The 23,560-nt window shown below is 42.5% G+C and overlaps 2 protein-coding genes across 2 annotated transcripts; both read left to right on the forward strand.

Annotated features, from left to right (window-relative positions):
- Positions 1–2,663: 2,663 nt before the first annotated feature.
- LOC122752822 (ras-related protein Rab-9A) lies at positions 2,664–3,709 on the forward strand. The gene has a single exon (XM_043999754.1). It carries the CDS (start codon positions 2,741–2,743, stop codon positions 3,344–3,346), a length of 606 nt encoding a protein of 201 aa, XP_043855689.1. The 5' UTR covers positions 2,664–2,740; the 3' UTR covers positions 3,347–3,709.
- An 8,045-nt stretch (positions 3,710–11,754) lies between these two features.
- TEFM (transcription elongation factor, mitochondrial) lies at positions 11,755–21,029 on the forward strand. Its single transcript, XM_044003598.1, is given in 5 exon segments — positions 11,755–11,825; positions 13,554–14,022; positions 15,782–15,931; positions 18,995–19,025; positions 19,027–21,029. Coding segments are annotated over 5 exon segments (1,125 nt in total). The 3' UTR covers positions 19,431–21,029.
- The last annotated feature ends 2,531 nt before the right edge of the window (positions 21,030–23,560 follow it).

Genomic DNA, 23,560 nt, shown 5'->3' on the forward strand with positions numbered 1-23,560 from the left:
ACTAGCCTGGACCATGATTCCAGGAGCCGGAGGTCTCTTCCATTCTTCCACTTTGGGCTAAGTGATGTTAAGGCAGTTGATGGAATGTGCCAAGAATAATTCTGGGAATTAAGGGAGCCTGTGACTGTGGGGGGTGAGGAGAGGACCACAGAAACTGGCTAGAGAGTCAGGCATCAGTGGGAAAGGCTAAGATGGGGATCAAAGTGCATTGGGACGACTCACTGCACAGGGCACAAAGATGATTCATTTCCTATGTTTGGGAAAGGAAGGGGACAGAAATAAATCTCTTGAGAAATGGATGAGAAAGAAAGCCTGAGATATGAGGATGACTGGACAAACCAAGTAGACAATCATTTTTCCTCTGCCCAGGAGCCAAGGCTCATAAAGTAAACTTTGGGGGCAGATAGGTGGCACAGAGGATAGAGCACCGGCCCTGGAGTCAGGAGGACCTGAGTTCAAATACAGCCTCAGACACTTAACACTTACTAGCTGTGTGACCCTGGGCAAGTCACTTAACCCCAATTGCCTCACCAGAAAACAAACAAACAAAAACATATAAATAAAGTAAACTTTGTCTCAGAGGGACCTAGTGGTCAGGGCATGAAGGTAAATGTTTAATAAGAGGTTCTCTAATAAGTACAATACATTTTTATGTTTAACCAGCATTATTAATATTTTCTCCTTCACTTAAGTCTAGAAGACCAACAAAATAATAAGTCAAATCCTGATTTGAGCCGTTTGCTGCTATCTGAAGTATATTTGTTCCCCCTAATAATTTAACAATCAGCTCTTCGGAGAAGTCCTGGCCTAGACTTTCAACCTCTGATGTCTGGCTGCTCTTCCATTCAGGCAGATAGTTCGTAGGATCATTATTTAGGCATGGAAGGGAGTTTAGAGGTGATTGAGTCCAATCCACTCTTTTTTTTTTTGGTAGGGGTGGAGGGGGTACAGGGTGGGACAGGACAATGAGGGTTAAATGACTTGCTCAGGGTCACACAGCTAATAAGTGTCAAGTGAGGCCACATTTGAACTCAGATCCTCCTGAATCCGGGGCCAGTGCTTTCTTTATCCGCTGTGCCACCTAGCTGCTCCCCAATCCACTCTTTTTTACAAATGAGGGACCTGAGGCTCATCGAACTTAACTAACTTGTTCAAGGTCACACAGGTAATAAGTGACAGAGCTGGGATTTAAACTTAAGTCCTCTGACATCAACTCTATTCCTCTCCATTCCATGTTCCTCTTTATAAAAATCTGCTATCAGAAAACGATCTGCAACATGTTCACACTGAAGGGTATATGCACAATAGCTCTTATCAACTCTGAGTGTAGCATTTCAGCTATTGCCCCTCTGTGTTTTCAATCTGGGGCCCCTGAAATCACACCCCTTGAGGGTTGCCCTTTCACCCAGTTAATAAAGCTCTGCTGGGGGCATCTAGGTGTCACAGTGGATAAAGCACCAGCCCTGGATTCAGGAGGACCTGAGTTCAAATCTGGCCTCAGACACTTGACACTAGCTGTGTGACCCTGGGCAAGTCACTTAACCCTCATTGTCCATGCAAAAACAAAAACAAAAACTTGAACTCAGTCCCAAAAGTTGGGTTCTGGGGCCAGGAAACTGCACAAAGGGCACAAGGAAGGGAAGAGAGGGACAGAGAGCCTTAATGGCTTTTCAAAAATGCTGTTCTTAAAACAAAACCAAACCAAAAAGTGCTGTTCTCATCTGTTTGTACCTGCTCTGGGTGGTTGTCTTGGTGGCCTGACCGAGTTTTGCTGAATCAGTCTGATGCTCCATGTGACCAAGGGTACAGCAGGCAGCCAGCAGCTTGCGGTCATGCCTCTGATAGTTCTCTTCCTTCTGTGTAAAGCTAAGTGGATCATTTCAGAATTATAAAAGACTCAAGAACACGGTGCTCCAACCAGCTAGGACAATTGGGGTTTTAATTCAATTCAGTTGAATTCAAAAAATACTCATGAAGTATCTTCTAGTCTGAAAGGCACTGTGGTAGGTGATAGGGATGCAAAACTAGTCCTGCCCTCACAGAACTGTCCCTTTGTTGTTGTTGTTGAATTGTTTTCAGTCATGTCTGACTCTTTGTGATCCCCTCTGGGGTTTGTCTTTTTTTTTTTTTTTTTGCTGGGCAATGAGGGTTAAGTGACTTGCCCAGTGTCACACAGCTAGTTAAGTGTCAAGTGTCTGAGGCAGGTTTTGAACTCAGGTCCTCCTGAATTCAAGGCTAGTGCTTTATCCACTTCACTGCCTAGGTGCCCCCTGGGGTTTTCTTGACAAAGACACTGGAGTGGTTTGCAATTTGCTTCTCCAACTCATTTGACAGATGAGGAACTGGGGCAGAGTCAAGTGACTTGACCAGGGTCACACAGCTAGTACTTATCTGAGGCTGAATTTCAGCTCAGGAAGATGAGTGTTCCTGATTCCAAGCCCAGTGCTCTATCCCCTGTGCCACCTAACTGCCCACCTGTCTCCCATTCCACCCTAAAAGAAATGGCATGGCTCGGCCCCGCCCCGCCACCATGTTGTCCCCTCCGTTCTAGATGGAAGCGGCAGGGGCCGGAGCCGGGCACTACCCGCTGCGCCTCCGCCTTCTCTTCTCCTTTCCCACGTCCCCGGACCGGCCCTTGGCTGTCTCGGGCCATGACCAGAACCATGCTGGTAATGCAGATGAAGCACTTAAACTGAACATTTTAAGGATTTGGGAGCAAAAAAGATCTTTTCATTCAACAATGGCAGGAAAATCATCACTTTTTAAAGTAATTCTCCTTGGAGATGGTGGCGTTGGGAAAAGCTCACTTATGAATCGATATGTCACTAACAAATTTGAGAGCCAGTTATTCCACACAATAGGTGTGGAATTTTTAAATAAAGACTTGGAAGTGGATGGACATTTTGTAACCATGCAGATTTGGGACACAGCAGGTCAAGAACGCTTTAGAAGCCTGCGAACACCATTTTACAGAGGTTCTGACTGTTGCCTTCTTACTTTCAGTGTAGATGACTCTCAGAGTTTCCAGAACTTGGGCAACTGGAAGAAAGAATTCATTTACTATGCAGATGTCAAAGATCCTGAAAGCTTTCCTTTTGTGATTTTGGGTAACAAGATTGACATAAGTGAGAGACAAGTTTCTACAGAAGAAGCCCAGGCCTGGTGCAGGGACAACGGCAACTATCCTTACTTTGAAACAAGTGCAAAAGATTCCATAAATGTTGCAGCAGCTTTTGAGGAAGCTGTTAGAAGAATTCTTGCTACTGAGGATAGGTCAGATCACTTTATTCAGACAGATACAGTCAATCTTCACCGAAAGCCTAAGCCCAGTTCATCTTGTTGTTGACTGTTAAAAAGCTTTGCCAGTACAGCTCTAACCAAGTCATTTACAAAATGAGTCGGGAAATGGGAGGAAAAAGATCATAAGATAAAGATCCAGCAAGTCCAGTTCTAATAATAAAATTTAAACTAATCTATACTGCTGCTTCATTAGAAGGTGGAAGGGAAATATCCATTCATTGAGTAACCTATTTACTGAAGGCACATAACATTTATAAATAAAGGTGTCTAATAACAATTGGTTACTTAAATTTTAATGTGTAACTTACAGAGCTAATAATAAATCAAATGAATACTTTAATTATAATTAAAATTAAAACTTGAATTTCTAGAAGCACTACGTGGGTTACTCCTCTAGAATTCAAATGAGGAACACATTTTTGTATGTATATATTTTTACAAAATTAGCATTTCATTCTTGGTTCATTGAAAGCACATTTAAAAAATGCTCAATATTAAAGATTTAAGTCACAAAAAAAAAAGAAATGGCATGACACAGATTAGGTTTTATTTGGGGGGCTTATCTGAAGAGGGTCAGTTTCTCTCTTTGGCTAGTTGAATCACTTGGAGTTGTCCCATGAAAATCTCCTAATATACTCAGTATATAGCTTGTATATCTAAATTTTCCAGAGGGCAACTAGGTGGCACAGTGGATAAAGCACCGACCCTGGATTCAGGAGGACCTGAGTTCAAATCAGGCCTCAGACATTTGACACTTACTAGCTGTGTGACCCTAGACAAGTCACTTAGCCCTCATTGCCCCGCAAAAAAAAAAAAGAACAACCCTTTGACATCCTGTTGAATCACTCTTTGCTAAACAGTCCTACATAGGACTACACAGGGAGGGAGGAGGAGGAGGAGGAGGAGGAGAAGAAGAAGAAGAAGAAGAAGAAGAAGAAGAAGAAGAAGAAGAAGAATCATCTAGTCTCCAGTGGCTTCCTATTATCCCCATAACCAAACCGTCCTTTGTTCATCATGCAAAGTTCATATCCTGACTTTCTCCTTCCAGTCTTCTTACACCCTTTTTACATTTCAGATGTCTTGGACCACTGGCTGTTCCTTGCACATGACATTCCATCCATGTCTTTGCTCTGGCTTTCCTGCACTCTTGGAACACTCATCCTCATCTCCCCTTCTTAGCTTCTCTGGTTTCCTTTGGGGCTCAACTTAAATACCTTTCCTGATTTCAGTTGCTAAAACTTTTCTCACTAAGGCTTCTTTCCATTTACTCTGTATGTATCTTGTGTGTGATTCTGCATTTACATGTTGTCTCCCCCAGTAGAATGTAAGTTCCTTGAAGGCAAGGGCAAGTTTGTTTGTTTGTTTGTTTTATTTTGTTTACCTTTCTTTGTCTCCCCAGCCCTTAACACAGTGGCTAACTGACTGACTGGTCAGTTAGCTGACTGTTTTTGTTTGTTTGGTTTGGTTTTGGTTTTGGTTTTGTTTTTGTTTTTGGGGGGAGGGACTTGTTTTGGTGTGGGGGGTTTTTCAGGGCAATGAGGGTTAAGTGACTAGCCCAGGGTCACACAGCTAGTAAATGTCAAGTGTCTAAGGTTGGATTTGAGCTCAGGTCCTCCTGAATCCAGAGCTGGTGCTTTATCCACTGCACCACCTAAGCTGCCCCAAGCTGACTTTTATATATCGCAAATGCCAACACAGCCTTTTTAACAAGAATCCGTCCCCAAGTCCCACTCAGCCAATCATTTAGGGGTTTATTTTATTTTATTTTATTTTTCTTTTATTTTTCTTTTTTTTTCATTTAGGTTTTTTAAATTAAATTTTATTTTTTCAATTATCAATCATTTTTTCCAGCCCACTTCTTCCACATTGGAAAAAAGAAGTACAAAGTCTCTGTAATATCTATGCACAGTCAAGCAAAATGAATTTCCATCTTGGCATAATGTCTCATTTGGCATCATGAGTCCACCATGCCTCTGTTAGAAGGTGGGTGGCAGGTTTCATCATCACTTTTCTCAAATCAAGTTTGATTATCCTATCAATCAGCGTTCTTATGTCTTTCAAAGTTGTTCGTTTTTACATTGTTGTTGTTATAATATAAATTGGTTCTGGTTTAACTCACTTGACTGCATCATACAAGCCTTCCTAGGTTTCTCTGACATTTTCCCCTTTATCACTTATTACAGTACAATAGCATCCTATTTAATTATAGGCTATAACTTGTTCAGCCATTTCCCATCAGATGTGCAATCCCCTTAGTTTCCAGTTCTTTATTACTGCAAAAAGAGCTGCTGTTAAAAAAAAAAGAGCTGCTATAAATAATTTCTCACATATAGCATCTTTTCTTCTTTCATCTCTTTGGAGTAAAGACCTAGTTGTGGTCTCCCAGTAAATAATTTTGGCAGTGCCTATGGTGATCTGCATCTAAGCAGGCTGCTAGTCCATGTGCCCACTAGCTATGAGAAGGTGCCTCTCAGTTGCCTCCAAACCAAGGCCCCCATCTTGTTATGTCATCACATTGATAGTGGTCTCTTTCATATCTAGGTCGATGACCATATGATCATATGAACACTCTGCAATGCCTCTTGGCTACATGCCAAGACTAAAGAGAAGGGAGAGTGGTGTGTGACTTTTTTTCAGCTGGTTGTATACTCAATGCAGCCACTGAGGCTAAGATACAACAGAATATGGATTGATTCTCTGCCACTTGTGCTAATTTTGGCAGGATAATAAACACCAAGAAAACAAAAGTTCTCCATCAGCCAGCTCTGAACCACCTATACATGGAATCACTGGTCTCAATAAATGGAGAAACTTTGAATGCTATGGATAAATTCACTTACCTTGTCAGTATCCTTTCCAGGGAAGTTTTCATAGATGATAAGGTTGACACATGTATTGCCAGAGCTAGCTCAGCATTTGGAGGGCTCCAGAGGAAATCGTGAGAGAGAAGAAGCATTAGGCTGCCTTCCAAACCAAAGGTCTATAGAGCCTTTATGCAGACTTCATTGTTGTATGCCTATCAAACCTGGACAGTAAGCCAGTACCATGCTTCCATTTGAATTGTCTTAGGAAGATTCTGAAGATCACCTGGCAAGATAAGGTACCAGACAAACACTGAGGTCCTTTCCTGAGCTGAACTTCCAAGCATTCAAACTCTACTGCAGAGAGCAATTCTGATGGGCTGGCCATGTTGTTCAAATGCCAAATAGACATTGACCTAAAAAACTACTTTACAAACAAAGAACTCAAACAAGGCAAATGCTACATGGAGGACAGAAGAATCAGTATGAGGACACTCTCAAGGGCCCTCTGAAAAACTTTTGTATTGATTGTGAGACAAGGGAGATGCTGTCCCAGGACTACCCACCATGGCATATCTGCATCAAAGAAGATGCCGTGATCTATAAGCAAAACAGAATTTCAGTAGCACAAAGGAAACATGACATGTGCAAAGCTAGAGAATCTCTATCTCAGATGTTCAAATGGATCATTTGTGCCCAGCCTGTGGTAGAGCCTTCCAAGCTCATATTAGACTGATCAGCCACAGCTGAACACACTGTACTGCGGTAAAAATTATTTGTGGTAAAATGATTATTGCAGTTTTTAGCTCACTCATTTGGAAGGGGCCACACCTGGCCCACCCTGAAGTTATGTATGCTACTGAGGTCAGGAGGAGAACTCTCCATAGGCAGTTTTTGAAGGACCTCCCCTTTTGGGGGAGGAAAGATTGAACACTCTCTGAAGGGAAGAGGAGGCTTTTTTGGAATGCTAGGGCTCTTCTAGAACATGCTCTTTCTCTGGAGGCTGCTCGCTCAGACTTCTCTCCTTCTGGTGGTGGTGGCGCAAGTTCTCTCGCACCATAGACTGTCCAGGTTTTGGGGAGTTAATTACGGAAAACCCTAAATTCCTTTGAACTAGCTTAATTGGAAACGGTCTGGGGATTGCATAGGTTAAGTTTAGAGTTAAGAGTATTTATCTGTATTTAATTTTACCTATTTCCTTGTCTTTGATTTTTATTAGTTTCACCTTTGTTGTTTAATTAATTCCCAAGTAATAAAATCTGATCCTTCTGTGAATTAAAGCTTAAAGGTTCCTTTCTTATTGGCCTGGGAGAAATATCTAAAAAGGGCAGTTCAGAGGGGAGGGTGAACCTAAAAGGTCCCTCATTATTTCCGGGACCCCAATATTAAGGTGAGTCACCCAAATAACACTCTGTATATCCAATTTTGGCCCTCACAGTTTCTTGACCCCAACACAGTGATGCCATTGGTCTTCTTAAAGTACGAAGGATGAACAACATGCAATGTTCCCCACACATCATCCCAGTCTTCTGCCAAGAAAGGAGGAAGGGGCAACTATACAACTAGAAAAATTGCTGGTATAAATATTTTGGTGGATATGTGGCTTTTCATTTTATCATTGAACGCCTTGAGGAATATGTCCAACAGTGGGATCTCTGGACCAAAGAGTGTAAACATTTAGTGAGTTTCTTGGCATCATTCCAAACTGCTTTCTACTAACAACCTATTAATCCACCTGGCTTTTTATGAACTTCCTAAGAAGCATTTATTAAGTTTATATCATGTGCCTGGAAGGCATAGAATGGTTCTAGAAGTACAAAGACAATAATAGAACAATACTGGCCTTTGAGGAGCTTACATTCTATTGATAAAAGATTACTGTAATACAATGTTATATGATAAGTGAGTGTATTAATTAAAAAACAAAGAATTACATACTTTGGGGGGGACTTTTTATCAATAGGGGAACACAAGAAGTCTTTAAGGAGGAGGTGACCTTTGAGATGAGCAAAGATGGGGAAGAGTGGGTGAGTATCCTAAACTTAGAGAATAGTCTGTGCTGTTAAAAGTCTAGGCTAAGCAAAGGAGATGGAGTGGGAGCACACAGAGCATGTTCAGGGTATAAAGGATTGTCTAATCTGTCTGGAATGTGGAGGGAAGTAGTAGAAAATAAACTTGGGAAAACCAAGTGCTTCCAGAGCACAGTGATCCCTGAATCCCTGACAAAGGAACTTGAATGTTTCTCTTATCATTAAACATTATTCATGAAGTTCTGATAATGCCTAGCTTCAAGTTCAATTCGAGATAGACATATCCGGGGCAGCTAGGTGGTACAGTGGATAAAGCACAGGACCTGGATTCAAGAGGACCTGAATTCAAATCTGGCCTCACACACTTGACGCTTACTAGCTGTGTGACCTTGGGCAAGTCACTTAACCCTCATTGCGGACCACACACCCCCCCCCCCCGCCCCGCCAAAGAGATAGACACATCCTTTTTTGTCACTGTCATCTAAAGCCTTTTTTCAGCCCCAGTTGTCAGATAAGCAAATGGTAGCCACTCTACTGAGTCAGTTAGAAAAGCTGATCTTACTCTCCGGGTGGCTACCACCTAAAAGAGATGCACTGTCATAGATACAAAGGTGGAGGGTCTGCAAACAGCTGAATAATGAATGCTGAACAACCACTTAGTTTAGGGCAAATGTTTGCATTTTATATAACAGAAAGCTAAGCGGGTCAAGAGTAAGTAAAAGGAGAATGGTAGAAGCTTCAGATTCAGTTATATTGGGATTGGGACCAGTGATAGACTAACTATATAGAATTTTAAGCCAAAAGCTACTTTAGAACATAAAATAATGGAACTGAATAAGACCTTACAATAGAGAAGCTGGAACACTTAGCGTCAAACTATAGGACATAAATGTAATAGAGAATTATTGTGTCATAAGAAATGGAGAAGAAAAGATGGGAGGAAGGAAGGGAGGGAGGAAAGAAAGAAGGGAAGGAAAGATGGAGGGAGAAAGAGGAAAGGAAGGAAAAGAAAAAGTGAAGGGGGAAAAGAAAGGAAAGGAAAGAGGGAAGAGAAGGAAGAGAAAAAAGAGAAGGAACAAAGAAAGAAGAACAAAGAAAGAAGAAGGAAAGTAGGAATGAAGAAAGAATAAGGAAAAAGGAGAAAAGGAAGAAAGGAAGGAAGGACAGAAGAAAGAAAGAAAGAAAGAAAGAAAGAAAGAAAGAAAGGAAGAAAGGAAGAAAGAAAGTCAAGAAAGAGTGAAAGCCATTAAAAAGCCCCAAATTTCAGCAATATGAGCTCAATTGTTTTAATATGAATATGATTATCTGGTATTTGCAATAGATTACTACCATCGAATCCAAGAATTTTGACTCCAAATTCCTTTCCCCTATAGATCAGTAGCCTCTAATTTCCAAGCAGGGATGAGAATTTAAACTAGTAACCTTTCTGCTAGGTCCTGTGAACACTTTGTAAGGGAATTGTGTTTGAAAATGCATGACCTCGGGGCAGCTAGGTGATGCAGTGGTTAGAGCACCAGCCCTGGATTTAGGAGGACCTGAGTTCAAATTCGGCCTCAGGCACTTGACACTTACTAGCTGTGTGACCCTGGGCAAGTCACTTAACCCCAATTTCCTTTAAAAAAGAGAGAGAGAGAGAATGCATGACCTCATCATAGGAAAGTGTCTGATAAGGAGTTTTTTAACAGTAAAAATGAAACCTCACAAGATATCACACAAGATGAGCAAACACAGATGCACTGTGATCTGGAGATACCATTGCATTATCTCTCCATACCCTAAACCCACTCCGCTATCATTGTCTCAGGCACTGCCATTCTTCCAGGCATTCGTTTCTCACAACCTCAAAGTCATCACTCACTCTTCGCTTTCCCTTATTTTACCCAGCCAATCACTTTCTACATCTTGTCAGTTTAAGACCACATCTCTGCCATCTCTCCCCTTCTCTCTACTCATGCAAACGCTATCCAAGTTCAGGTCCTCATCATCATTAACAAACTTTCCATTTGTTCTTGTGGTTCAAGGCTTGAGAGACAATTTGATCTTGATTTCCCACCAGCTTCACTCCTTGGACTGGACTCCCCCATCCTCATGCTCCTTGGAAACCTCTTCACCAGGAAACTCATCATCCTTCGAAACTGCATCAGCTTTGGTACTCAGACCTCTGCAGAATTGTCAATCAAACACACAGCCACAGGACCACAGGTTTCCCAGGACACTTGTGAGTGCATCCAGATCCAGATCAAAGTGTAATTGGGAAATATTTAGCAAAATAAATAAAATACAGTAAAACAGAGATAATACTACATTTTAAAACTAAGTCAACATGTGCCGGGAGAGATCCCTTTGTTATCACACCCCCTCTTTCTATTTGAATTTGGGGCAACTAGGTGACATAGTGGATAAAGCACTGGCCCTGAAGTTGAGAGGACCCGAGTTCAAATCTCCCTTCATACACTTACTAGCTGTGTGACCCTAGGCAAGTCACTTAACCCCAATCACCCAATCATCGGGGGCCATCTCCAGTCATCCTGATATATATATATATATATATATGTGTGTGTGTGTGTGTGTGTGTGTGTGTGTATCTATATCTATATCTATATCTTGCCACTGGACCCAGATGACTCTGGAGGAGAGAGTGAGGCTGGTGACCTTGCACATCCCTCCCTCACTTAAATCCAATTCACTGCAAGTCATGGCTGATGACATGGTCCTCTGAGAAAGGAAGGACACAGCAACAACAACGCTGGTCTACAGTATCCTGTGATCCTCTGAATGGAGGGTGGATCAAAGCGCTTCTTCCAAAGCTTTCATTTAAAGAGGGCTCACAGACCAGCCAATTCTTCATTTCCCACCTCCTGTAGTCCTTAAGCTTCCTTCTATCTCCTTCCCTCTCCTTTCCCCCCCCAAAAACTTTTTCTTTTGCAGTTTGTCTTCTCAATGAGATTGCAAGCTTATTGAAGGCAGGGACTATCTTTCTCATTATTTTTATCACCAGGGCTTAGAACAGTGCCTGACACATAGTAGGTCCTAAATAAATGTTTTTTGACTGAGTGGTGTAGTTCATAGGGCACTGAATTTGGAGTGAAAACAGACTTGGGTTCAAATCCCACCTCAAACACTTATTAGTTGTTTGACTGTGAGCAAGATGGGTCAAAGTTACTTAACTTCTTATTGCCTCAGTTCCTCATCTGTATAATGAGGGAGTTGGACCGGGGTATCTAAGGTTCCTCCCAGTTCTTAATCTGTGATCCTATCACCCTCTAATTCATCCTTCAGCCAGCTGCTAAAGAGTTTTTCCTAATGGCATCTCTGACTGTTACTCCTCTGCTCAATAAACTTCAATGGCTCCCTATTGGCTCTAGGATTAAAAAAAAAAAGATTTTATCTGCATCTTATCCTTTTTTATTTCTATTTTGGGGTTTTATGATGTAATCACACATAAGGTAGTGCATTGTCAATAATAGTGTATTCTATTAACGTAATGTACATTATATAATTTGTAAAGAAGTATAGATACACATATGGACGGAGGGGTTCTGCTCAAACATTTTTTACGGAAGGGGAGCCCAATCAAAAGGATCGTTGTAGTGACTGATCTGGGAGAAAGCCCCGCCCCTGCCATGCCCGAGCCTGGCCGCCAGGGCGCACTAGAGCGCCTCCTCGTCCACAGCTTCTCTCCGGAACCCGTACTGTAGGCCGGAACGTTTGTGCAGAACTCCAGGACCGGAAGCCTTTTATAAACGCAACCCCAGCCGGAAGTCAGGGCCGGTGGCAGTAAACGCGGTGATTTCAACATGAGCTTTCCGGGCGTCCTTCGTTTGCTCCCGGGAGGTAAGAAGTACCTAAGGCCGTGGTGGACGACGTTTTGTCCGTCCTGTCCGAGGACCTCCGCACCCCGCCGGCTCCCGAGGCCCAGAGCGCGAGCTGGGCTTATAGCCCCCTCCCCTCCCCCACCACTCCCCTTCCCCAGGTTTTGACAGTTCGTGCCTCGGCCGGATGCCCCCCTCCCCTCCCTTCCCCCTTCCGCCTCCTCCCTTTCCCTCCCCATCTCTCCTCCCTTTCCCTCCTACCTCCCCTCTCCCCATTACACTTGGAGTGTTTGCAGACCCTTTCTTTTTTATTTTTAATTCTTTAACCTTTTCCATTGATTACTTAATTATAACATTCTTTTCCTCTTAAATTTCGAGTTCCAAATTCTCCCCCTTCTTCCCACCCATGAGAAGGCAAGCGATCTATCAGTTATACATCTGAAATCATATAAAACATCTCCATATTAGCCATATTATTTATTTCTTTAGCCATATTATTAAAAAAAAAAAGAAAGTGAGAAAATTAGGCTTCAGTTTTCACTGGGAGCTCATCAGCTCCTTCTCCAGAGGGGGATAGCCTGGTTGCATCGGGAGTCCATTGTATTGATCGATCAGAGTGGCCAAGGCTTTCTCGGTTGGTCATCGTTACAAAGCAGCTGTTAGGGGGCACAATGGTCTCCTTGCTTCTTTTCTCTTCACTTTGCATCAGTTCATATAGATCTTCCCACGTTTTTCTGAAACCTCCCCCCTCATTGTTTATTACAGCACAATCATGCGCCACAACTGGTGCAGCCATTCCCCAATTGATGGGCAATCGCTCCATTTCCAGTTCTTTACCAAAGAGAGCTGCTAGAAATATTTTAGTACACGTGGGTCCTTTTCCCTTGTTTATGATCTCTTTGGGATACAGACCTAGCAGTGGTATTGCTGGGTCACAAGGTATGCAGAGTTTTATAGACCTTTGGGCATAGTTCCAAATTGTTTTTCCAGAATGTTTGGACCAGTTCGTTAGTCCAGCAGCAGTTCATTAGTGTACCTATTTTCCCCTCATCCCTTCTCTGTTAGGTGTTTTAATTTGCATTTCTCTCTCTGAACTTCTCGAGGACTCTATTTCCTCCTAGATAAAGTGAGGTGGTTGGATTAGCCTAGGGAATCTTGACCTTTCTTGTGTCAGGGAGGCCTGTGGCAATCTGGTAGAACCTACAAGATCCCTTCTTAGAGTCATAGTTTAAATGCATAAAATAAAATGCATGAGGTTACAAAGGAGGAAGCCAATTATAGTGAAGCATGGTTCAAAATGAAAAAAACAAACCCTGAAACAACCAACTTCATAGACCCTGGGTTAAGAACTCCTGGACTTGGGGGCGGCTAGGTGGCACAGTGGATAAAGCACCGGCCCTGGATTCAGGAGTCCCTGAGTTCAAATCCAGCCTCAGACACTTGACACTTACTAGCTATGTGACCCTGGGCAAGTCACTTAACCCCAATTGCCTCACCAAAAAAAAAAAAAGAACTTCTGGACTTGATGAACCCTTAAGTCCTTTCAGCACTACATATATGAGCCTATGATCCTAATGAACTACGTGACCCATATTTTTTCCCCACTTTAGGAAGTGGAAATATTTTCAGGTTGCACTGTGTCCATCTCTGTACCAGCCTCTGCTGTCCTGCTGCCAGAGAAAATCCATCGCACCAGTGAAGAAAATAGACTTTGTGTCAAGCTCGTCAGATGAGAGCTTCAAGGACACTGCCAAAGTGCTCGAAGGCCTCTACTCTTCTGAAGAGAAAGCAGCCATTTTGCAGGTGCTCAACACAGCGTCTGTGGACGAACTTGCTGCCTTCACATTTCTTCGAGGAAGGAAATCAGTTAACATTGTCAAGCACAGGGAGAAGCATGGGCTTTTTCAGGACTTGGAAAGCTTAATGGAAGTGCCTTTGTTCCAGTATAAAACCATAGTGAAAGTGTGTGACTCAATCCTACAGCCAGAATGGAAGAGGAAAAAAAGAGAGAAAAGAACCACAGAAAACTGGGTGCTAGGAAAGGTGACCAAGCCAGGAGTGGAAAAAAAGAAGCTTAAGGTAGGCCTTTCTCTTACAGTCATCTCACTTATTCTGTATAAATCAGTGTCCTAGGCACTGGGCCGTAAAAAGGCATTGTCCCTGCCCTCGAGAGCTTCGCATCTCTTTGGAGATGCAAGACCTGAATGTATACACATAATATATACCCATAAACTCTTCAGCTGCAGTGTTTGCTGAGGACTGGGAAACTAAGTGTCTTCCACAAGCCAGCAAGTGGAGAACTGTGGGCTTCGTTAGTCAGGGAGGGCTTCCTTGATCTTGAAGAATTGGCGAGGTTTGGAAAGGAAGAGAGCAAGTGAGCAAAAATGAAGAAGGGGGGATAAAAATAGCTTATTTGAGGGATGGTAGGTAGAGGAATCGAGGAGTGGGGCTGGAACAGAGTGGTGGGGTATGGGAGAGAGGGTATGAGGAACTACATTACTAAGGTTTTATTGGGGCCAGACTTCTGAGCACTGAATGATGCTAAAAGTGTAATAGGAAAAAAGAAACAGCCCCTATCCTCCCGGGGCTAGTATTCTAAAGGTGGAATTCAACATAGGATCATAGATTTAGAACTAGAAGGGACTTTAGAGACCAAACCCTTCCTATTACGGATGAGAAAAATAATATAAAATTATATATATATAACATATGCATATAAAATATATAAATCTAAAACATATAAAGTGCAATTTCAAGGCGAGAGGGCACTAGCAAGGGTCAAGATCAGAACAGGCTTCATGTAGGAGGTGTCAATTTAGCGGATAGTGAGGGATCCCAAAAGGCAGAGGTGAGGAAGGAATGGGCAAAGCCAGAGTGACAGGAGGTGGACTGTCATCTATAGGCAAGGCTAAACAGGTCAGTCGGGCTGAAATAGAGACCCTGGGAAGGAGAATAGTGCATACTGGAGCCAGGTTAGGAAGGTCAAGGAGTTGAACTTGATCCAGTAGGCAAGACCTTAATCAGTCATTGAAAGAGGAATGATTTATATGAGTGGTGCCCAACTCGATAGCTGTGATGTTACTGCAGAGGGCCTGCAGATCTGTATACATCAGGCCTTGTCCTGATTATCTCTTTCACCAACAAAACATGCAGCCTGACTTGAGAGAATAAGCCCATGTGCTTTCTGTGGGCTTAATGTCTATCATATTATTTGTATGTGGTTTCAAATATACATAAATATAGTTGTAATTGATAAAATACTCATTCATGTAAGTGTTTCTTTTTGATTTTCTGTGTCTTCTCAATCATGGACTACTTACCTATAGGCAAGGACAACTGCCATCGTCTGTGGGCCTGTGAAATGTTTTGATGTTAAAGAGGTTCTGATTCTAGAAGAGGTTGGGACCCACTGATTCTACCAACACCCAAGACTTGTTAGAAAAAAATGAGAAAGGCAGTTGTTCATTTCCAGCACAATTGAAGAATGTCTTCTGTTTCTCAATAGGACTTTTGCATTGTTCCCAAAGCAAGACTTAGTTCTGTTGCTTCCTACAGATTCAAAAATTAGTTTCCATCCTTTATTTCAGAATACGATGAGGGTTAAGTGACTTGCCCAGGGTCACACAGCTAGTAAGTGTCAAGTGTCTGAGGCTGGATTTGAACTCAGGACCTCCTGAATCCAGGGCCAGTGCTTTATCCATTGTGCCACCTAGCTGCCCCTACCTCTTTCTATCTTTTTTTTTTTTGGTGAGGCAATTGGATAGAAAGGGGATCTTTTACAGGGCTTAACACTCTTCAAGGATGTTAGCAGTTGAACCATATTTTTTATTTGTTTTAGGCAGCTAATAGTATTGTGTCTATTGTTTTTGGCAAAGAAAAAATCGCCTGGGCTCATCTTGATAACAAACTAACAGTTCTTGACTGGCAGCAAGGAAATTCCTTTAAACAGATGAAAGAAACGTACGTGTCATCTGTGTATCTGGAAAGGGTGAGTAAGCTGTCCCTCCCCGTGTCTCACTCCCAAAGCCTCTTTGCAACTTAATCTGTGTCCTCATAGTGTGGGGAGGATCAGGACATAGACAGAGGAGCATGGCCTCTGTTCTTCTTGTGTTTGCCTCCCCTGGGCTCTTCCATCTCACTAGATCTTCATGGACAGTTGGCTCTAGAAATAGCATTTTTACAGTTGAGTGAGGACTACAGTTTTATAACTGGGCACTAGAAAGAGATAGTGCTAAGTTATAGTATTGGAAATGTTTCGAAACATCACCACCATCTTACATAATGATAATCGACATTTAGACAGGAGTCCGTGATCTTGTCTGAGCCTCACAGTGGCCTGGTCATGGTAGCAGCTACAGGTTCTGTTATGCCAATTTTACAGATGAGAAAAATAAATCCCAGCTCAGGTGAATTGACTTGCCTATGGTCACACACCTAGGATCAGAGGTAGGATATATACCTAGATCTTCTTAACTCCAAATCTGGTTTGTTATCCATGTCTAACTTTTGAAAGGGCCTCCATATTTTCATCTGATTCTCACACCGACTGGAGGAGGTAAACCCGACAGGTCTTACCAATCACTTTGTGGCTGTTTCTTCATGATACTATTGGAGGCAAGTGACTTTGCCTGTAAATTAACAGCTGGTAAAACCAGAATTAGGACCCAGGTCTCCTGAATTTTGTTTCTTATTAAAAGAAAGAAATTATGGGGACGTGGAAAAATTTCACCTATTAGATCTATGGATAAGGGAAGAATTTATAAGCAGATAAGAGATAAATAGAATCAAGGGAAGTAAAATAGATAATTTTGATTACATTAATTTAAAAAGGTTTTGTACAAACAAAGCCAGTGCATCCAAGAATAGAAGGAAGGCAAGAAACTGGGGGGAAAATTTACAGCAAGTTTCTCTGATAAAGATCTCATTTCTTAGATATGTAGGGAACTGAGAACTGAGTCAAATTTATAAAAATACGAGTCATTCCCCAGTTGATAAATGGTCAAAAATATGAAATCATTTTTCAGAAGAACTCAAAGCTATCAATCACATGAAAAAAATGCTCTAATTCTTTTCTTTTTTTTTTGCAGGGCAATGAGGGTTAAGTGACTTGCCCAGGGTCACACAGCTAGTAAGTATCAAGTGTCTGAGGTTGAATTTGAACTCAGGTTCTCCTGAATCCAGGGCGGTGCTCTATCCACTGAGCCACCTAGCTGCCCTCTAATTCACTATTGATTAGAGAAAGGCAAATTAAAACAGCTCTGAAGTACTACTTCACACATACCAGATTGGTTAATAAGACAGAAAAGGAAAATGACAAATGCTGGAGGGAATGTAGAAAAATAGGAACACTAATTCACTGTTGGTGGAGCTGTGAACATGTCCAGCCATTCTGGAGAACAATTTGGAGCTGTGTCAGAAGGGCTATAAAATTGTGCATACCCTTTGACCCATCCATACCACTACCAGGTCTGTATCTCAAAGAGATAAAAGGAAAAGGACCTATGTGTACAGAAATTTTTATAGCAGCTTTTTTTGTGGTAGAGCAGAGTTGGAAAATGAGGGGATGCCCATCATTTGGGAAATGGCTGAACAAGTTGTGGTGTATGATTGTGATGGAATATACTAATTTTTTATAAGAAACAATGAAGGAGCAGCTAGATGGCGCAGTGGATAGAGCACCGGCCCTGGATTCAGGAGGACCTGAGTTCAAGTCTGGCCTCAGGCACTTAACAATTACTAGCTGTGTGACCCTGGGCAAGTCACTTAACCCCAATTGCCTCCTTAAAAAAAAAAAAAAGAAACGATGAAGAGGATGGTTTCAGAAAAACCTGGGAAGACTTATATGAACTGATGCAAAGTGAAGTGAGCAAAATCAAGAATACACAGTAATAGGGGCAGCTAGGTGGCACAGTGAATAAAGCACCAGCCCTGGGCTCAGTAGGACCTGAGTTCAAATCCAGCCTCAGACACTTGACACTTACTAGCTGTGTGATCCTAGGCAAGTCACTTAACCCTCATCGCCCAGCCAGAAAAAAATAATACACGGTAATAGCAATATCCTAACAATAATCAGCTATGAAAGACTTAGCTATTCTAATCAATACCCAAGACAAAACCAAAGGACTTATGATTTAAAATGCTATCAACCTCAGAGAGAGAATTGATGAATCTGATTGCAGATTGAAGCTTTTTTTTTCACTTTATTTTTCCTGCTTTATATTTTTTTGCAATATATGGAAATATGCTTTGTGTGATTTCATTTATATAATTGATATCACATTTCTTGCCTCCTCAGTGGATAGGGAAGGATCATGAGGGAGGGAGAGAATTCAGAACTCATAATTTTTTTTTAAATGAATGTTAAAGTTAAATACATTTGTTAAGAAAAAAAGAAAGAAAAGCTAGGTTGGCAAATGTTCATTTGAAAACGTGGTAAATAACCATTTTAGCCTGGTACAAGAACCATGATCATCTTGCTCAGTTGACATCCTATTCATGAGGTGAGTGAAGCCCAGGTACTTGCCCAAACTTTCTCCAGCTAGCTAGTGACATTGCCGCAACTCTTGTGGCCCAAGCTCCTGGCTTCCACCTGACTCTTCCCATTCTAAACTTACCTTCCTTCCTTCCTTCCTTCCTTCCTTCCTTCCTTGGCAATGAGGGTTAAGTGACTTGCCCTGGGTCACACAGCTAGTAAGTGTCAAATGTCTGAGGCCGAATTTGAACTCAGGTTCTCCTGAATCCAGGGCTGGTGATTTATCCACTGCGCCACCTAGTTGCCCTTCTAAACCCACTTATAAAAATTTAGTCCCTGTTGACTGTAAAAATATCAATTCTAGAGCCAGCTCTGAATAAAAATCTAGTTAAAAAAAATACAGATTAATGCAAACAGTCCTGAAGGATGGATAATCCAGTATTTCTGTATCATATATATATAATATGGCTACTAAAGTCAGAGTAAAAACAGCCAAATAGTTTTTGTTGTTAGGAAATAGTGACGTGCTGAGGGACAGCAATAACTGTTGACTTCTCTGTGACTCTTTCTTGCTTTTAGATTTCTTCAATAGTTTCAGAAATCCTGAAGCAGATTTCTACGTTTGGAAAAAAGGACATTCTCTCTTCAGCAGACAACTTTGTTTCCAGTCGCATTACACTTCCACATTGTGGAGGCCCATGCTGTATTCCTTGTTAAACAAACGTTTGCTCAGGATGGCCACCATCGGGTGTTGAGCATGAGCCGGAATGTGGTGGGGAAACACTTTGATTTGATGCTTGGCACTATGCGGACAAGCGGCATGGATGTGGTCCAGCAGCTTCTCACAGACTCTGTAATGAAAGCAGAGCCCCGGGTGTTCTTCCCACCAGAGAGGGTGATACGCTATAGAAGTATGATGGAGACTAACGGAAGAGAAAGGAAGGAAGAGTTGTGGGATTCCCTGCTGCAAGCAGTGGCTTTTTATGAGCTCTTGGTGTTCGACCCTCAAACGTAAAGCTTTCCCTGGGTGCAATACGGCGCAGGGCAGAGGCTCTTCAACTTTGTCTTGCTCGTGTTAGCATAGTGGAGAGAGCACTAGACTTGGAGTCCAAAATCTCCGGGTTCAAATCCTGCCCTGTACACTTTCTCCAGGTGTGAACCTGGGCAAGTCACCTCAGCCCCTACTCTGTGAAACAAGAGGGCTGGACTTGATGGCCCATAATTCTAGGTCCTTCTAGCTCTAAATGGGTAACCTTCTGACCCTCAGCACACTGGCCACTTAAATTGACAACAAAGAAACGTTCCCAGACCCTGACCTTGGGATTCCCCACCTCTCCCATCCATCGTTATCTCTTCAGGCATGGAAATAGAAGAGATGCCTTTGCACCAACCTCCGGGATAGAGGTGGTATGGTGATCTTCCCGACTCCTAGCTGGGAAGGCTTCAGGTGAGCACGAGGCTTCTGCCAGCAGCCTGGCAGAAAGCCATGGCCCCTTTTGAGAACCTGCAGACAGTCTCTCTCTGCGCCATAGCTCTGCCAACTGGGTGATCTTGAGTGATTCAGCTTAGAAGCAGGATACTGTTGGTCCAGAGAGAAGAAAAAAGGCACGAGAGGTTCTCCAGGCTTGTGCCCTCAACTAGCAGCTCAGGGAACAGAGGCGACGTTGATAACAGGCCATCTGAGTCTATAAATCTAGTGGTTTTTTACCCTGTTCCATACTGACCCCAGAAACCTGGCTTATCTATAAAACGAGAATGGGTTGGACTAGATTACCCCTAACATCCTTTCCAGTCGTAACATTATGAGCCTCAGTCATCAGCAACTCTTAGTAGCAGCATTTCTAAGACTGCACAACTTAGCCATCTCTTGGTTTTTCATGTCAAAGGCTGGGAGAATATGGTTAGTTGAAGTGGGGATTTTTAGACACTTGGGTGGCTCATACTTTTTTGGCGATCAACTAAAGATCAGTCAGATCAGTTATTTAGAAAGCCTGCTAAGGAATCCAGTGCTGTTAACAAGGTGCCAGTCCTCCTCCCCTTTACCTGTCTGTCCTCTCAGGTGATGGTGCCTAAAAAGCAACAAACAGACCATATACCACCATCCCCCTCAAAAGCTGTGCCATAGCTATGATTATTTTTGGTTTTGTTTTGGCAGGGCAATGAGTGTTAAGTGACTTGCCCAGGGTCACACAGCTAGTAAGTGTTAAGTATCTGAGGCCAGATTTGAACTCAGGTCCTCCTGAATCCAGGGCCGGTGCTTTATCCACTGCGCCACCTAGCTGCCCCCTGTGCCATAGGTATTATTACACTACAGGTTGACAAATGAAGTGTATTCTCATTGTGGGTTTTTAATGGTTGTGACTCTCCAGGAAATATCAGAATAATAAAAGCTTTGCTTTTAATTATTTGGGGGTTTTTTGCCTTTTTTAAGGTTTTTGGTTTTTAAAAAGCCTTTACAACCCAGTCCCCTTCTACTTTTCTGGTATCCTACTTCCCTCCTTGGCCTCTGTGATAGGGCACCATGAGGCTCCCTGCTATTGTTTGTTTTGGGGTTTTGGGGTTTTTTTTTTGTTTTTGCAGGGCAGTGAGGGTTAAGTGACTTGCCCAGGATCACACAGCTAGTAAGTGTCAAGTGTCTGAGGCTGGATTTAAACTCAGGTTCTCCTGAATCCAGGGCTGGTGCTTTATCCACTGCATCACCTAGCTGCCCTTTTTGGGTTTGTGTGTGTGTGTGTGTGTGTGTGTGGTTCTTTTGTTCTTGTTTTTTCCTGCTGTTGTTAATAGGAACCTTTCTCGGAAGTAAGGAAGACCTGGATTTAAGTCTCCCCTTTTGGCCTGTAAGACCTTCATTAAATCAGTTAACCTCTCCTTACTTTAGGCTGGAGGGGTCAAACAACCTGTTCACAATACTCTGGAGTGTCATGGAACAAGATTAAAAAGTAATTGGGGGTAGGCCCAGATAGGTGGTGCAGTGGATAGAGTACTTGCCCTGGAGTCAGGAGGATCTGAGTTCAAATCTGGCCTCAGACACTTAACACTGGCTGTGTGACCCTGGGCAAGTTACTTAACCCCAGTTGCCTCACCAAAAAAAAAAAAATGTAATTGGGAAATATTTAACAAAAAAAATGATAAAACAGATAATGCTCGTGTGTGGTTTTCTTGGTCAATATACTGCCACAGGGATCCTCGTGCATGCTTGGCCATTTCTGTTGCAGTATGACACTACCCCAAGTTGCAGGGGAGGTTCTGACATCCACCAGTAGAGGGAATGTCCTCATTTGGGAGTTCCCAATCTCAGTGAAACTGTAGCTCCAGTTCCTATCCCCAGTACTTCTATGAGCGGCTCTCTGGGAAGTGGGAAAAGGACCAGGAGAAATGCAGCTGATATGGAAACAAAAGGTACCATTAAAAATCGATCTAGATTTGAAACAATTGTTCAGAAAGGCCCTTTCCTAGTGGTAAAGCACCGGCCCTGGATTCAGGAGTACCCGAGTTCAAATCTGGCCTCAGACACTTGACACTTACTAGCTGTGTGACCCTGGGCAAGTCACTTAACCCTCATTGCCCTGCAAAAAAAAGAAAAAAAAGTAAGGCCCTTTCCTGGTCAGTGTCCTACTGCTAGAGCCCCTGGGGAGGAATATGAACAGCTGACAGCTCTTGTTGGCTGCTGCCATATTGCTCGACCAATAGCACACCATCGAATCACTTGCCGTTTTGTTTCTTTTGAGATTGTGGTGTTCCAGCCCAATAGACTCCCTAGGAATAATAATATCATTTTGTCTCCTAAGCCGGAAGTGCCGGGACTACTCAGGCCCAATCCCCACTGCTGAGAATGCAGGGATTTTGACCAGTTGGTTCTAACCTGAGCTGGTTTACCTCTCCTTTAGGCAGCCTGGCACACACACACACACACACACACACTGTCGATGAATTAGCCAGTAAACATTTATTTAGTACCTACTATGTGCCAGGCATTGTGCACTGACATGTTAATGCAAACTTAGTGTAGCCCACTCAGAACTCCTGAGTTTTAAAGATCCACTAGCCTCAACCCCTCCTGCCCTAAGTATTGCAGGCATGCACCTCCTGTGGAGATGAGGCCCTGTCTCCTTAACCATCGTGGTTACTGAAGACCCAGAAAAAGAGTTCTCACCTTCAAAGTCCTTAGCACTGCAAGGTTAGGTTTCATCAATCCAAATAACGTTTTTTTAAAAAAAGATGCATTGGCCAGCCTCATTGCCCTTTATACAGTCACCAAACTGGATTACTCCGTCCTCAGGACCATTGCTCTTTTCCATCTGCACTGAAATGGAAGCCTCCTCTATGTTTTACTTCTCCCTATTAGTAAATAAGCACCTTGAAAGCAGGACTTAACACAGTGCTTTGCAGAGTGAGCCTTAACATCTATTGTTTTCATTCCTCCATCTACCTGTCGCCAGGGCTTAACATGGAGTAAGCAAAAACTTTTTTAAAGTATCAAATAAAGACTACAAAACTGATAAATGTGGTGACCAATCATGACTTCAGAAGACTTAATAGTAAAGCATGCCCCAACACCTCAGCAGAGAGGTTGGTCAAGAGATGTAGAGTGAGGATTGACTACTTCTTTGTTGGAAAGGAGGGTTCTGTGGGGTGAGGGAGGAAGTAGGAATTGTTGGAAAGTGACAATGATAGAAAAAAAGCATTAATAAAACATCCTATAAAAGATATATAGGGGGCAGCTAGGTGGCACAATGGATAAAGCACCAGCCCTGGATTCAGGAGGACCTGAGTTCAAATCCAGTCTGAGACACTTGACACTTACTAGCTGTGTGACCTTGGGCAAGTCACCTAACCCTCAATGCCCCACAAAAAGAAAAAAAAAGACAATATAAAATGGTACAAAGGTTTTTTGAACCACAAAGACTGAAATAGTACCTTCATTGACAAGCTTGCAGATTCACCTAAGTATTGGTAATTGAAAATGTGATTCCAGAGTTACATAATTCCAAGCACCTCTGCATTAACTGTTCTTTGATCAATGGAGGACCTTTTAGTGAAATAGTACAATAATACAGATTATATGTAAAAGATCTAACATACTAGGATGTTTTACTCCATTTTTTACTGATGGTGCTTGATCGAAAATGCTGATACCACTCAACT

This window comes from Dromiciops gliroides, chromosome 4 (genome assembly GCF_019393635.1).
Source record: "Dromiciops gliroides isolate mDroGli1 chromosome 4, mDroGli1.pri, whole genome shotgun sequence".
NCBI classification, from domain to species: Eukaryota; Metazoa; Chordata; class Mammalia; order Microbiotheria; family Microbiotheriidae; genus Dromiciops; species Dromiciops gliroides.

Bases quoted from the DNA above. Each gene is read 5' to 3' on its own strand.
- LOC122752822 (XM_043999754.1), top strand. From the start codon at position 2,741: ATGGCAGGAAAATCATCACTTTTTAAAGTAATTCTCCTTGGAGATGGT.